Source organism: Dasypus novemcinctus, chromosome 12 (assembly GCF_030445035.2).
Source record: "Dasypus novemcinctus isolate mDasNov1 chromosome 12, mDasNov1.1.hap2, whole genome shotgun sequence".
NCBI lineage: Eukaryota > Metazoa > Chordata > Mammalia > Cingulata > Dasypodidae > Dasypus > Dasypus novemcinctus.
In genome coordinates this window covers 104,291,388-104,307,359 of record NC_080684.1, presented here as the reverse complement: position 1 = coordinate 104,307,359, position 15,972 = coordinate 104,291,388, and the positions used below count along the sequence as shown (strand labels likewise).

At 47.2% G+C, this 15,972-nt stretch overlaps 1 protein-coding gene across 2 annotated transcripts in view; it reads left to right on the top strand.

Moving 5' to 3' along the window:
* Positions 1–15,972, top strand: part of EFCAB6 (EF-hand calcium binding domain 6) — a 294,900-nt gene that overhangs the window by 185,800 nt on the left and 93,128 nt on the right. For both annotated transcript variants that reach the window (XM_071219103.1, XM_023588220.2), the window contains 2 exons: positions 2,050–2,183; positions 7,765–7,997. In XM_071219103.1, the coding sequence (XP_071075204.1) occupies positions 2,050–2,183; positions 7,765–7,997 (367 nt within the window). The remainder of the gene's footprint in view (positions 1–2,049; positions 2,184–7,764; positions 7,998–15,972) is intronic.

Sequence of the window (15,972 nt, the reverse complement as noted above, 5' to 3'; positions counted from 1 at the left end):
CTGTCCTGTGTCCTTGCTCCCTTCCCGTCTGTCCCCTCTCCTGGATGCTACTCTCCATATGCAAAGAAAGTTTAGGTGGACAAATAAGCCCTGTAGAAGGCTGTGAGACCACATGCATTCACCAAGGGGCTAGTCCACTATTTTGCTGTAAATAAGTTGCAGGCAGGACAGAGCCGAACTAGGAACCCGGGTGTGTTGTGACCTTCTGCGGACATTTGGTTTGGGAGTTGACTGAGTGGTTGTAATGGGTCCCCACTAGAGTAACCAGCCGCTGTGACGCCTCACTGAGGAAATGCAGAGGCTGGGCCCTGTCATGAGAAGGTCTAGCCCCGCACCAGCAGAGCTCTGACTTGATCATGCAAGAGGGCAGGGATTGCCACACCCATGAAAAAAAGGCAGGGAGAGACCCCACTGCCATATTTTAGAATTTTTATTTGACTTGTTCTTTGGCCATATGCTTTGACATATTTAGGGGAAATAAAAAAAGGGAAAGGAACTCACGTATTTCAGAGTGCCACCCATAAGCCGGGCACATTGGTTTTTTCATGTGACGAAATTGATGGGTAGATCATGGGTCTAAGGTCCCAGAGCTGGTTGGGCAGTTGCAAAGCAGGAACTCAACTCAAGATCTGTCAGCTTCTATGGGCTTCCTCTCTGGCCCAGCCCCGTTCTTCCTTGTTCTTTCCCTCTCCTCTGTCCTCACTCATTTTCCTACTCCTCCTCTCCTTGGCTTTGTCTCCTCCACATCCCTTTAAGCAGCCTGGCTGTCTTTCCTTTATCAGTCTTCCAACACTGCCTCTGCTCCCACCTGGCCAGGTGCTGCTGGGGAGGGAGACTGAGGCTCCCAGCCAGCCCATGCCATGGGTCCATGGTGGGAATGGCTGAGGGAGCCCAGTGGAGGGGGAGGCAGTAACGACACGAGCCCAGCCACTATAGGGTGGAACCGGGGCAGAAGCCAGGTTCAAGAGGGGATGGCAGGGGAGCGGATGTAGCTCAAGCAGTTGAGCGCCAGCCTCCCATGTACGAGGTCCTGCATTTGATCCCCCATACCTTCTAAAACAAAGCAAACAAACAAACGAAAAAACTACCTTTCATTGGGGAGCAGATGTAGCTCAGTGGTTGAGTGCCTGCTTCCCATGCAGGAGGTCCTGGGTTCAATCTCTGGTACCTTCTAAAAAAAAAGCAGTAGATGACAGAGCACCCTTGATCTGTAGATGCCCTGCCCACCACTCATCCCCTGGAGACCATGTCAGGGAGGACGTGTGGAGGACCACATCATAGAAAAAACCCCAGGGGGTAGAGCCTGCCTTTCAGACAAGGCCACACTCCAATATCCCAGCCTGATGGAGATGGATTTTTACATTGAGAGTACACGTCCTCCTTCAATTTTAAGGAAGAGAGTTAGAATGCAAGGATTAACTCCCTGGGCTCTGGAAGCCAACCGGCCTGGAGTTAGCCCTGCTGTCAGTGAGTTTCCATCTCCTCAGATGGGAACCCCTTGCATATAAACTAGGCTGAGAAGAGTATCTACTTCTTAGTATTGTTGAAAGAACCAAAAAACATATCAAGGTCGCTAGCATATTGGTCAGAAAACATCTATTGAGTTAACAAGTATTGAATGAATCACACATTCCTGAATTTGGAGTGATTCTAGGAAACAAAGGGAGGCAGAATTCTTGTTCTTGGCATCTGGGTATCCAGAGAAGACGAGACTTAGTCCCTGCGTGAGGAATGAAAGAAAAGCAAGACAAGTGTACACAAGGGCAATGCAGTGCGAGCTGTGCTGGGATGAAAGCATGTGCTTGGTCTTGTGGTGAACCGATTGCTTCTTGCAATAATAGGAGCATCTCTAAGAAATCGAAGGTGAGGAAACCAGAGCCTAACAAGGTTAAAGCTATATTTCAAGAGCAATATTCAGTTCACAGGATTGTATTTCTGCATAGTATTTTAACAGGATTGGGGATGGGAAGAAATAAACAGTATTGAAATAGAAATAAAGAAGTGTACATGCTGCTAATGGAAGTCTTCTGGTTTATGTAATTGTTTCAGATACTAAAATGAGTTGGCCAGAAGCTGCTACATCTCAGCCTCTAGTTTTTACTAAGAATGACTTGGATTCCCACTTCATATCTGCTGAAGAATGCCTGCAGCTTTTCCCCCAGAGACTGAAGGAGTTGTTCAGGGTAAATTGAGACCAGCTACTGCTTTGCTCACCCAGGTCTGCGCTTCCCTCCCTGCGCCATTGTGCGGGACTCCCTAGTCATCGCAGGGGACCCCGAGGAAACTGAAATAGGATTCTGCCCGTGAGAAACCACAGGACTCAGTGTTGGTGGGGGGAGGGGCGCTGATCCCCTCTCCCTCAGCTGGAGGGGGCCAACGCTGAGGTCCCCACCTTTCCCGGAGGTCCTCCCTGCTCCCAGCGCTCTACCGGTTCTGCCTCTTGAAGGCTTCGGAGAAGGAGAAGGAGACGCGTCTCACGCGTCTCACGGGGTAGCAACAGGGAGAGACCAGGACAAGCAGGGTTAGAGCAAATCGAGGCTCTGTTACCCCAGCCCATTCCTTCCCCTCCATAAGCAGCTATTACACACTGGCGTAATAGCTGCCTGCTAGAATCCATGGTAAGCGACGGAAGCGAGGCCCGCCCAGGAGCCCGGTCTAGTCCACAGCTATATACAGCATGGTCGGCTGTTGTGGCTCTAGGCTGCCACCGGGGCACAGGGAAAGGAGCCCCTAAGAGAGGGGTTCCTGGAGGAGGTGTGCTGACCAGAAAAAGAAGGGAACAAACAGTGGAAGAGGCAGCTTGAGCAAGGCAGGTGGCAGACAGGAAAGTGCCACGTTCCTTACGGCTGAGGCGTGGGCTGTGTGCAGAAGATGTAACCTGTGCGACAGCAGCCACTCAAGATGCAGAGGCTGGTGCTGAGTGAGCCCAGAAGCAAGAGGGTGATGGAAGTAGGATGATCAATTTAATACGCTGAACTGCATTAACTGGAAAATAGAGCTCAGGGCCCCCGGGAGTTGGAATGTACCTAACCTGTGGGGGCGGAGGCCGAGGGGCGTGTGCGGGACACATTAGTCTGCAGGACGTGGCTGCGGGACAGGGCGGTGGGGGGTGTGCAGAGAGAAGGGGCCAGGGAGGGCCCTGGTGGAAAAGCTGGCCTCTCAGGGGGACCCAATTTTCCCGTGGTCCAAAACATCTTCTCATGCTGGTCACAAATTGGAGAGCCGTTTTGGTTACCAAGCTCCTATTTTTAAATGAGTGTAGTTATGGGGACTGTCACACTTGGATTTTCCACGATGGTTCTGACTTTGCACCTTCTGTCCAGTCGTCAGACCGTTCATCCTAATTTTTGGTTTGAAAAAACATAGTCATTGTATGCACACCTAGAGAAGGATTAGCCTTCGCTGTTTAATCCCACCTCGTGCCCAGCGGAGAAGAGCCCTCTGAGAAGCAGGGTGTTGTGTGGGGCGTGGAGGAGGCAGGGTCATTCGGGCGGTTGAGAGCCTAGAGTGGGATATGGTGGGCACCGAAGGGAAGGGAGGAGGTGTGGCTGGAGAGGAGGGAGGGAGGAGGTGGGGGATGGGGGATGGGGTGGGGGTAGGGATAAGGAGGGCTCAGAGGGGCTGCAGGGTGGGCTGCGGTGGGGGGACGCCGAGGCCCTGAGTCCCTGCCCCTGCCACCTCTACCCAGTGTGCTGACCCAGCAGGCTGAGGCCTGCGTTGGCTGCAGAGCCCCCGCCTGGCCCACAGCAGCCCACACTCCTTTTTCTGGCCTCTCCCCGTTTCTCTCCTCTCACCCACCTCTCACCCTTCCCAGGGAAGGGGGGGGGGGAGAAGGGAAGAGCCAAGCCCCAGGCTGGCGCACCGCTTCCCCAGCTTTATTACCAGAGCAGCTGGGTTACAGTGAGCAGATGTCCTACATTTTCTGAGATGATCTTGACTTTAAATAATTAAATATTGAATGGGTCCAGTAAGCCTTCCCTGATCCTCCTTCTACCCCTGCCAAAGAGTTGACAGCCCAGTGATGGAGCAAATAAGCGAGCCCATTTCTGCTGTGCTGCCTGCAAAAAGCAGGTTGTACACAGGCTGCCCTGGGCTTTGCTCATTGTCCTTCCAGGCCTGTGGACACTCGTCTAATCAGGTGTCCTGGTATTGGGATGAGAAGGCACCATCACTTTAAGAACATAATTGATTGAATTCCTATTCATGAGAAATTCTTGGACATAGCTCCTTCTCCTAATGAAGAAACCCCGTGGTAATTTAAAGCACTGGTATTGGCGCTGCCGTTATGAAGGCCCAGTCCTTTCGTAACCGACGACACGGTGTCGGCCCTCCTTAGGGTGACAGGCAGCACCAAGCGGGCAGAGCCAGCCTCACCCTCGCAGCCCCGGCAAAAGGAGCACCGCTGAAGGAGTCCAGTAAGGGCACGTCTTCCCTCCCTGTGTTGAGGGTGACACGGGACGTGGCCTGGGCCCAGAGCCACCACCCCAAGCTCACCTGGAGGCGGAAAGCGCCCTGCAGCATCCTCTGCGGGTCCAGACAGACGGTTGGTTCTGCGGTGCTGCTCTGAGACTGCCTGTTCTCTCTCTCCTGGACTTCGACCCGGTGGGGGCCTACCAGCATGCAGCTCTGATCTGAGCACCATCCTCCTTGTTCCTAGACAAGCCCTGATCCTGCCTGACTGGCTCCTGGGTCCTGGGGCTCTGGCCTCCCCTCTCCTCTCCAGCCGCACCTCCCCCCTGCCCTCCTCTCCAGCCTCACCTCCCCCCTGTCCTCCTCTCCTCCTTGCCCTCCTCTCCAGCCACACCTCCCCCTGCCCTCCTCTCTTCTCCAGCCGCACCTCCCCCTGCCCTCCTCTCCTCTCCAGTCACACCTCCCTCCTGCCCTCCTCTCCTCCCTTCCCTCCTCTCCAGCCACACCTCCTCCCTCCCTCCTCCCCAGCCACACCTCCTCCCTGCCTTCCTCTCCTCTCCAGCCACACCTCCTCCCTGCCATCTGCCTGCCCCACATCCCAGCCCTCAGTGCTCCCCTCCAGGCCTGGGCCTACTATGCTCCTCTCCCTTTGCCCAGCTAGCTGCTGCCCGACCTTTGGTCCTTCTTGAACCCTTGGTCCTGCCCCTGGCCCTTTCAGTCTGCCAGGGGAGATCTGCTGAACCCTCGCCTTGCCCCCTGGAGAGCCCCTCCCAGCACTCAGCGTGCTGAGCTACACTCTAAGCCCTTGGAGTCCTTCCTGAACCATTCACTACAATAACCCCAGTGCCTGGTCATAGTAGGTGGTCAGTTTTTGCTGAGTGAGTGAAAGGCTACATGCTGCATGCCAGGCAGAGCACTGGGAGGTTTACATACTTGGCCTCATTTGCTTTAAACTCCAAACTACCCAATCAAGTAGGGATCAGTGTTCCCATTTCATAGATGGTGAAATTGAGGGGAGAGATGGGGAAAAATTACTCAAAGTCACACATCCAGGAAATGTCACTTCCAGGAATTAAACAACTTCCATTGGATTCCAAAGCCTTTGTACTGCCTAATAAAATTAGGAATATTCATTTTGGAAAGTTGAAGACTGAGATTTGGGGAGCGATTCAAGTGCATAGACTCGTGAAGATTGTCAATGTGGGGTCTCGTGCCATCGCAGGCTGTTGCTGCGCTTCTACGCTGAATGACTGTGACTGGCTCACCTGCATGTGGGGACGGTGTCTTCAGTCCTACCGTGTCCTAAGCCAGCAGAGTGCATGGCCCGTCACAGGTTCAGGTAGTGTGCCTAGGGCCCCACACCGCAGTGCCTCATCCCACAGATGTTTACTGAGCACTGCTCTCGGAGCAGCCCGTGCCAAGGAACAAAGAGCCCAGCTGTCAGGCTGGCAGCAGGCAATCCATGGACACCTAGAACCCTGGTAGGCCAGGTAGTGACACCGCAGGGGAAGAGGCCAGAGACGGGTCAGGAGCTGGCGCCACCGGGCAGAGAGCTGCCTCTCTGGAGAGGTGACATTTGAGCAGAGACTGCGCAGGTCCTGGGGGAGAAGCCCTGAGGTGCTGGGCACACTCAGAGAAGAGCAAGGGGCCCAGGGAGGCAGGAACAGGGCACACGGAGTGGGGTGGGGTGTGGGGGGAGGCGAGGGCACAGCAGGCGAGGGGTCTGTGGCCCGGTCAGAACCTGCAGTCTGACTCTGTGCGAGATGGGAGCTGCCAGGGTTGAGCAGAGGAGTGATGCGAGCTTCCTGGGCCGGGCTAAGAACAGACGCCAGAGCGCGGAGGGAAGCTGGCAGCCTGGCCCGGGCTGGTGCAGGAGCCGGGGCTCCTGGGCAAAGGTGGAGGCAGGGGACGGGGAGCAGTGGGCCGACTCCAGGCACACTCTGCAGGGAGAGCCAACGGGATGTGCCCGCAGATGGTATGTGGGTGTGAGAGAACGAGGAATCAAGGGTGACGCCAGGGATTTAGGCTTGAACAACTGGAAAGGAAGAGCTGCCATTTATGGGGACAGGAAAGACTTGGGAGAACAGTTTGGGGTGAGGGAGTGGGGGTTTGATTTGGGCCCCACTAGGTTTGCCATTCCAGTGGAGATGCCCCTGAAGCCTTAGAGAGCCGGATGGGAGGGCTGGGAGCTGGCGCTCCAGAGGCGCCGCCGGCATGACCACAGGCCTTCAGCCCCGAGGCAGTCCCTGGGCAGGTGCCAAGGGAGGCCGGACAGGGCCAGGTCTGCCTTTCTGACTGCAAGGGGATGGCCCTGTCTCTGAAAGGCAGGGGCAGCCTCTTTCAAATCGATTTCCACCGTGTTTAGCACAATGATTGTGTATATCAGGTACTAGATCATTTTGGGGGGATGACTAAATGAGTGAGTACAGGCAGATCTTTCCACAAAATCCCAGAACATTTTAACTAGGCACTGAATCCTAGCAGGTCTTGCTTTATATAAAAACCACTTATGGAGGACCCTGAACTCCAAGTACAAGCACAGAACCTCCGAAACAAGCAGGTAAATGCCACCTGTACTGGCTCCAGTCTGAGACACACAAGGCATGATTTCAGTGCTTGCAGATATTAACACCTCAACACCCCCAATGAAATAGGGACTTTTGTAATCTCCATTTTGCAGAGGAGAAAACAGAAGCGTGGAGGGTCCAATAACTTGCCCACCATCACCCTGCCTGTCGGTGGCAGAGCTGGGGTTTGGAACCCGGCCAGCACCTCCAGGGTGGACCCTTCATCATTGTGAGCGCTGCCTCGAAACTGCAAGCCCCCTGGGAAACTTGCGCCCTGGTGTCCTCAGCGGCAATCTGGGGCTCACTGAGCTCTCCTGCAGCACGATGCACCCCACACCAAGGCCTTCAGGTTGGGGCATAGCGAGATCTTGCTCAGAATCACCTTGTTTTCTATCCCCTTTAGGCAGAAATTGCCAAGCATTGTTAAAGTTAAAAGAAATATTGAGATGAAGATTTTATCTGTACTAGACACTTCCAATATAGGCCATTTTTCTTGCTTCCAGTGTTGGAGATTTTACCACAAACTGAGAGAATGGAAGGGAAAAGAAGAGCCGTTTTTTGTTCCTTTTCCTGAGCTTTGCTTTAAAAGAGGGAGTTTTAATTTCTTAGGGAAAACAAAACATGGCAAGGTAGTCCTGGAGCAGAGAAATCTCCAGAAGTGGTCACTGAAATGCTGCCGAGCCGCCCCTCCCTCCTTCCAGGCTGAGCCCTGTGTGCAGGGTTGTGAGCGCGGCATCTTCCGGGCCTCAGGAGAGGCTTGCTGCTGACGTGTCTCTCTTGTCCCCAGAACCCCTACTCTGCCTTCTTCAAGGTGGACACTGACAGAGATGGCATAATCAACATGCACGACCTCCACAGGCTGCTGCTGCACCTGCTCTTCAACCTCAAAGACAAGGAGTTTGAGCGCTTCCTGAGCCTTCTGGGCTTGAGACTTGGTGTCACTTTAAATTTTCGGGAATTTCAAAACCTGTGTGAGAAGAGACAATTCAGGTCAGATGAAGCGCCTCAAAGAATCATCAGGTAAGAAGGCAGCACATTTCCACATCCTTGATACACCAGCATTTGCTGACGTACAGTCCAGAGTCTCCACCGTGTCCAGACAGGGATACGGAGAAGGGAGTTGCCTCACCAGGAGCAGTGGCTTTGTTTGTTTGGTTTTGGTTTTTCTCCTCTTCCTTAGTTTGTGGAAAACCACATGAGGAGTACGCATTCAGTGCAGAAAGATTAGAGAACACAGATGAGCCAAGCCACAGCCATGATCTCACCAGCCGATGACCCCTGGCCTCTGGGTATATATCCAGGCAGTAGGTATAGATTTGGGGACCCACAGAACATGTTAGGATAATTGGATGGAAACTGAGAGGTTGTCTGTGCCAGCTGCTTCAGGAGATGTGGGGACCCCTTACAGCCCCTCTCCAGGCCGTGCTGCTCCCCAGATCCCCCCTCACCCCAGACCTCCACTGTCCCATACCGGCCTCACACCAACCCGGAGGAGGGCCTTAGCGTCCAGCTGCATTAGGGCCTGCTTGTTTCCTGGGCTTCCTGGCCGTGAGAGGGTCCTCTCCTGGAAGGCAGTTGCTGAGCCGAACCTCTAAGGCAGTACCTGGCCCGTGGTGGGCCTCGCTGAGATCTGTTGAATACCAGCATGGATGCGAGAAGTAGCCACCCAGCCCCTCCCTAATCAATTGTTGTAATTATACTATCGATATTTTATTAAAATGTTATCATCCACTATGATAACACAGAGATATGTGTTCTGGCGTAACAACAGAGCGTGAGAGTAAAATTCACAGCCCAGAGGGCCTCTAGAAGCCACTGTGACACTCCTCTAGGCTGCAGAAAGCCCTCTGACCTTGCACTTTCGTTTTTCCCCCTGAGTTCACGTTTGCTGACAAAGTCGGTTTCATTTAGTCTATTGTAAAAAAGAGAGAAAAGAAACGAGAAAGAAAATGACCGTAGTGTCTTCCTAAATGAAATGATGATTAACACGTGAGTTGGACACCTGCATCCAATTGCTCAGGTTCTGAGGATCCTTAATAGGAGACTTGATTGCTTACCATTAAAACCGAACAAAATCATCCTTCTCAGAGAATTTTTTTTGAAGAATGTCTGCAGAATGAACATGGAAAATTTCAACCATAAAGTCCAATTTTCCCATTCAAATGGCATGACCTTATTTATATTTATTCATTCATCCATCAAATATTTACTAAGGGTCTGCTGCATGTTAGAATTGTCCCATGACCAGGTGGTGCAAAGATGAATAAGACTCACATTCCCCCATCAGGGAACTCATGTTTACAAGTGAGAATGATACAGAAATATTCTTTTAGCTACAACAAAAGAAAAGGATGACCTAAGGGCCAGGGGAGCCCAGTCTGCTTGGGTCTTGAAATGGGAGTAGGAGTTTGTCAGGTGCAGGCTGTGGAAGGGCATTCAAGTCCAGGGAATAGAATTTGCAAAAGCATAGAGGCAGAAAAATGTCAGACACATTCTTGACATGGGGAGAGGATGTGTGTGCAGGAATGGCATGCACGGTGGAGCATGGTGGGCTAGTAGGCCTGGAGAGGCAGGAGGGCAGGGCCATGAATGAGCTTCAGTGCCACGCTGATGAGTCCATTCCTGTGTTGGTAGGCAGGGGAGGAGGAGGAGGCCACAATTGTGCTTTAGAAAGATCCTTCAGCCGCCCCAGAGTGGAGGATGACCTAAAAGGGGAAGAGCCTGGAACCCAGTGAGAGCCATCTTAGGATCCAGTGGTGCAGGGGAGAAAGCCCTGAGAGCTGATCCTAGTCCTGCATTAGAAAGCGAAGCCCTCCCACGGACCAGTGCTTGTGCTTCATGAAGATGAAGCCTTTCATACCCTGTGAGCCCTGCATGGAATGTGTGACTATCTGATTTGAAAGGAGAAGGAATTGAGGCTTAGAGAAAAGTTAGTGACTTGTCTAGAAGGACACAAGATGGATGGGGGTGGGGGGGACATTTGAGCCCAAGTTCTTGTTGGGAGGGGCCACTTTCTTAGCTAGAGAGCTTGCCCTCTTTTACCATCCCCGGCTGCACTCTCCTCTCTGGCAAACCTGGACGCCATCCCTTCATGGAAGCGTGCCTGCCTTCTCCTTTCTACCCCTCTGCCCTCTGAGCATTCACTTTTTCTTGCATCATTAAAATGGGAATACTTTTGAAAACTTTGATGGCTCATATTTTTGTTCGAGAGAGAATGACTATCATGTTTGCTTCAGAACTGTAAAACATTTTCATTTTTAGATTTATAAATAACAATTGGAATGATCAGGCCAATGACTTGCTTTATTTCTACATCATCCATTCCCTTTCAGTCACTTTGTATACACAGCTGCTTAGACCATTTATCTACCTACAATCCATATTAAGTACATTTGGTACACAAATATCATAAAAGATGAAAAGATACTGTCACATGTCCTTTTAGCAAAATCAAATGGTCCAGGTTCTTATCGCAAAATATTGTCCTTCCTGAATGACCAAATGAATGAAAATATCAAATTTCCTTTTTGCCCTTAGCAATATATCATTCACTTATCAATTCTTGAGTTTGAAAAATTCATCTAGGGTATTACCATCTGAAGACTCACAGTCTGATATTAGGCTTATACCATCATCACTGGAGTCTTGATTGCTGCCCTCTGTCTCTCTGCATTCATCTCATAATTTTGCAACATCTTCCTCTGTCAGTTTTCTTTCCTCTGCCATTTGGACAGAAAACAAGAATTTTAAATCCTCAATCATGTTCAGTGAAAGCTAAAATAAGACCACAAAGATGGGTCCCTTCCTTCTGCTATGCCTTCTTGAAAGATACTGTAGTTTTTGGACAGTAGAGTAAGAAAACTGAAGGATGATGAAATAGTGGTGATTTAATTTCTATATTACATTGTTCTATTAGATGATTTATCATTTTTGTGTTTTCCTATTCTTTTAGTCTTTTTTGGTATAGTTGGGAACAATTGATGAGGAATGAAAAAATATTTCCTAGGATAATGGAATAGATACAGGAAAATTAAGATCAATATTACCAAGGCCTCATAATGTATCTTAGTATATAAAAGTGTACAGTGAATCCAGATGGTAAATGTAAGATAGAATGAGTTTTATTCTATTAAAAAATATGTAAAATTTCTTGTTGTTCTTTGGAATACCTCTAAGAAGAATAAAAGTCATGAATATCAATCCTAGTTTTTTATCAGGATAATACTGGCTTTATAAAATGTGTTGGGAAATTTTCTCAACTCTTTTGTTTTTCAGTAGAAGATTAGTATTATTTCTTCTTTAGCTATTTGATAGAATTCACCTGGTGTTTTCTTTGTTGGAAGATTTTAAACTACAAATTCCATTTATTAAGTTATAGGACTGTTCAGGTTTTCTATTTATTCTTGAGTGAGTTTTCATAATTTGTGTCTTTAAGGAATTGCTCCATTTCATCTAAGTTGTTGAATTCATGGGAATAAAGTTGTGTATAGTATTTCTTTATTATTCTTTTGAAGTCCTTGGGGGCCTTTAGCAATATTCCTTTTTTGTTCTTGATATTGATATTTGGTGTCTTTTTTTCATTAGTTTAGCTAAAGTTTAATTAATTGTATTGAACTTTTCAAGCAGCCACTTTTTTATTTCATTGATTTTTTTTAAAAAAACGTTTTACTCTTTTTTTTTTAGAGATTTATTTATTTATTTAATTCCCCCCTCCCCGGGTTGTCTGTTCTCTGTGTCTATTTGCTGCGTCTTGTTTCTTTGTCGGCTTCTGTTGTCATTCAGCGGCACAGGAAGTGTGGGCGGCACCATTCCTGGGCAGGCTGCACTTTCTTTCCCGCTGGGCGGCTCTCCTTACGGGGGGCGCACTCCTTGCGCGTGGGGCTCCCCTCTGCGGGGGACACCCCTGCGTGGCATGGCACTCCTTGTGCGCATCAGCACTGCGCGTGGGCCAGCTCCACACGGGTCAAGGAGGCCCGGGGTTTGAACCGCGGACCTCCCATGTGGTAGACAGACGCCCTAACCACTGGGCCAAGTCTGTTTCCCATTTCATTGATTTTTTTAAAATCTATTTTTCTAACAAGAACAAATAAATACATCTGTTTTTCTGTTTTCAATGTCATTTGTTTCTGCTCTTGTCATTATTATTCCCTTAGTCCTGTTTGATTTGGGTTTAGTTTGCTTTTATTTTTCTATTGTCTTAAGTTAAACACTCAAAAAAAATTATTTGCTTCCTTTCTTTTCTAATATATGAACTTAATGCTATAAATTGTCTTCTAAACATTTATTTAGCTGCATTCCACAAAGTTGAATATGTTGTAGTTTTAATAGTCATCCAGTTCAAAATGCTTTCTAATTTCCCTTGGGACTTCCTTTTTGATGCATGGATGATTTAGAAGTATATTGTTTGATTTCAAATTATTTGTAAGTTTTCCATATATCTTTCTGTTATTGATTTCTAGTTTAATTTCATTAAGACTTGAGAACATATTTTGATTTTAATCCTTTAAGACAGGAGTTCTTATCGAGGGATCCACAAGCTTGAATTGAAATTCAAAAAAATATTAATCTTGTGGGGATACAGGTGTGATATATGTATTAAATAACACACAGTATAGTGTGGACTTAGTAAGGGGTCCATGGTTTCCACCTGGCTGGCAAAGGGGTCTGTGGAACAAAAAGGGTTAAGAACCTCTATTTTAAAATATCTTATGGCAGTTTGTTTTATGATCCCAGATATGATCTATTTTGGGGGAATATTCCAAGTATATTTGAAAATAAAATTTGTATTCTGCTACTGTTGAGTAGAGGTTTTCTATAAATGTCAATTATTTTCTGCCTTTTTTGTTCTATCAGTTACTAAGATAGGAATCTCCAACAATAATTGTGGATTTGTCTATTTCTCTTTTTCAATCATCAGTTTTTGCTTCATTATTTTGGAACTCTCAGAAAAATGGTGTATTACAGCTAATGACAGTATTTGCCATTTCTGCTGCTCTTCATTTATTTCTGAAGTTCCAAGTTTCTCTTTGCTTTTAACATGTCTCCTGGAATAGGTCTTCTGGAGACAAATTCTCTCGCTTTTCCTTCATTGAGAGTATCTTTACTTTTCCTTCGTTCCTACAGGATATTTTTGCTGGATATAGAATTCTAGATTGATAGTTCTTTTGTGTCACCATTTTTAAAAGTTGTTCTACTATCTTATGGCCTCCATAGTTTTTGATGAGAAATATGCAGTCATTCAAATGGTCTTCCTCCTATATAAAACATGTCATTTTTCACAGGATGCTTTCAAGACTTTTTCCTTAAATTTGATTTTCGGCAATTTGACTGCAATATTTGAGCATGGCTGTCTTTGCATTTATCCTTTTTGGGGTTTGCTGAGCTTCTCGAATCCATGCATGCAGCTTGATATGGTTCATGAATCCAAAAATAGATATTGGATTATGTTTGTAAACTGCTCTGTACCTGGGCATGGTTAAATTATGATTAGGGCTTTGATTGGGCCACATCAGTAGGGTGTTGAGTCCCTGCCCGTTGGTGGGTGGGGACTTACAGATAAAAGACATGGGAAAGGACAGAGTTGGAGTTTGACCCTGGAGTCTTGAGCTGGAGCCCTGGGAAGTAAGCACACAGAGGAGCTTGGTCTGTGAGGAAAGAAAGAAGGCCCCAGGAAGAGAGACAAGCCATTTGCCTAATAGTCTACAGCTGGCCTTGTGGAGATAACAGCAGCTGAGTCTGGAGAAAGGTGAGCCCCAGGAAAAGAGGAACCCAGGAAGCCTGAACCCTGGCAGAAATTGGCAGCCATCTTGCTCCAACATGTGGCAAGAGACTTTGGTGAGGGAATTAACTTACACTTCATGGCTTGGTAACTGTAACCTTCTACCCCAAATAAATACCCTTTATAAAAACCAACCAATTTCTGCTATTTTGCATCAGCACCCCTTTGTCTGACTAATACAGTACATTTATGTCTTTCACCAATTTGGGAAAATTTTCAGCCATTATTTCTTCAGTTTATTTTTCTGTATCAATTTCTTCTTTCCTTTGGCAGTTCAATGACATGAATGTTAGACCTTTTGATTTTGTCCCATAGATTCTATTTTCACCTCTGTCATTCATACTGAATTATTTCTATTAATCTATCTTCAAATTCACTGGCTCTTTCCTGTCATTTCCATTTTGCCATTACACCAATCCAGTGAAATTTTTATTTCAGTTATTGTATTTTCCACTTCTAAAATTTTCGTTTGGCTCATTGGCTTATATATGTTTGAGAGAAAGAGAGAAAAATAGTATGGATTCCCTAAACTCTTTGGAGCACAGGGGCCACTATTCCCAGTTCCTTTTTTTTCTCAGAGTTGTAGGTACCTGCTTATCCACTGATGTTGCTGCCAGCATCTCAAAAGTGCAGTTTTGTGACTTGACCTCCCTCAGATCAGGACTGGAAGGGAAAAGGAGGGGGAAAAAAAAGGGAGACTCTCTCTCTCTCTCTCTCTCTCTCTCTCTCTCTCTCTCTCTCTCTCTCACACACACACACACACACACACACACACAATCTTTATCCTTCAGGGGCCCTCATTACTGGTTCTTTGGTCAGAAATACGGTCTTTCTTTTGGAGCTTTTTCTGTCCATGTTCATGTCTCAGTTCCAGAATTAGGGCAGCTCTCCAGTCTAACCTGGAAAATATGGGAGGGAAAAGAAACACATGAAACTCAATACCATCCCAGTTATTATTCAGGCTTTAAATTCCCTCTCCATCTTCCTCCTAATATTTACTTTTTAGTGTCCTCAGACAGTTACTTTTTTTATTCCATCCTGGGTTTTTACTTGTAGTCAATGGGAGAAACAGGGTGAAGTGTGCTTATTCCTTCTTAACTGGAACCAGAAGCACATCTCAAAACGTTTGCACTGCTAGAATGATGTTCCCAAGATCTTCAGACAGCTGCCTCCTCAATTTCTGTCTCAAAGAGAGGCTCCCTGACCTTCCTAGTGAAGGTATGCCTCCATCATTCTTTATCACATTCAGTATCTGAAACTGTCTTACTTGCTTATTTATCCCTATGTTGTCAGTTTCCCTCCATTAAGATATAAGCTCCTTGAGGGTATCGACTCTGTCTACATTGCTCCTTTTTGTGTCTAGAGCAGCACACAGTAAATGTTCAATATAGATGTGATTGACTCATAGAAAGAGTGAATCCGACTGATGCTCCAGATTCTAAAAAGCCAGGCAATCAGAGAGAAAATAAGCAACTGTTGGAAACATTTGGAGTGGGGAAGTGAAGTAATATAAGCCAGCCATAGAAAAATATCTTGACTCCTTTAGAGGGTACATGTAAGTGGGAAAGGGAAGAAATGAATGGGAAAATCAGTAGGATCCCTTGTACAAGCATTAGTAACTAAGGAAATAAGCCATATGGCCTAGGAAAGAAATGTGGTTGGAGTGGATGCTGTTTGAATATCTGTGAGGGGAGATATCAAGACCAGTTTAGATGTATAGTCTTGGCTAAGATAGCATATGCCCTCAGCATCTATGTGAGAGCACTTTTGGCAAGGTCCAGGTGAGTTCTATAGGTGCAGGTAGGATTTAGGAGAAGTCTAAAGGTGAAGGCAGGGGAATATACATTATTATGACTTTTAAGCAATAATTATAATAAAAATGCAAAATGATATCTCCGACTTTCCAAAACCTTTGGTGGAAAAGTAGAGTTAGGGGATTAGACTAGTTGACCTTTGGGTTCTTTTCCACCCTTGAAATTCCATGATTCTGTGAATTCCAGTAGGCAGTTGGAGAGAGATGGAACTGAAAAACAGGTGAGATTATAATATTTGTAGTTTAGATTTATTGGTAAACAACATCAAGATGGTAGTTGGAGGCATGAGAAGGGATGATCTCTTGGAAGAGTAAATAAACCTCAGGCTAGGAGGAGAGAAAAGGGGTGTGGCCACAGGAAGGAGCCAGGGAAAAAAAAAAGGAAAATGATACCAACTGGAGGC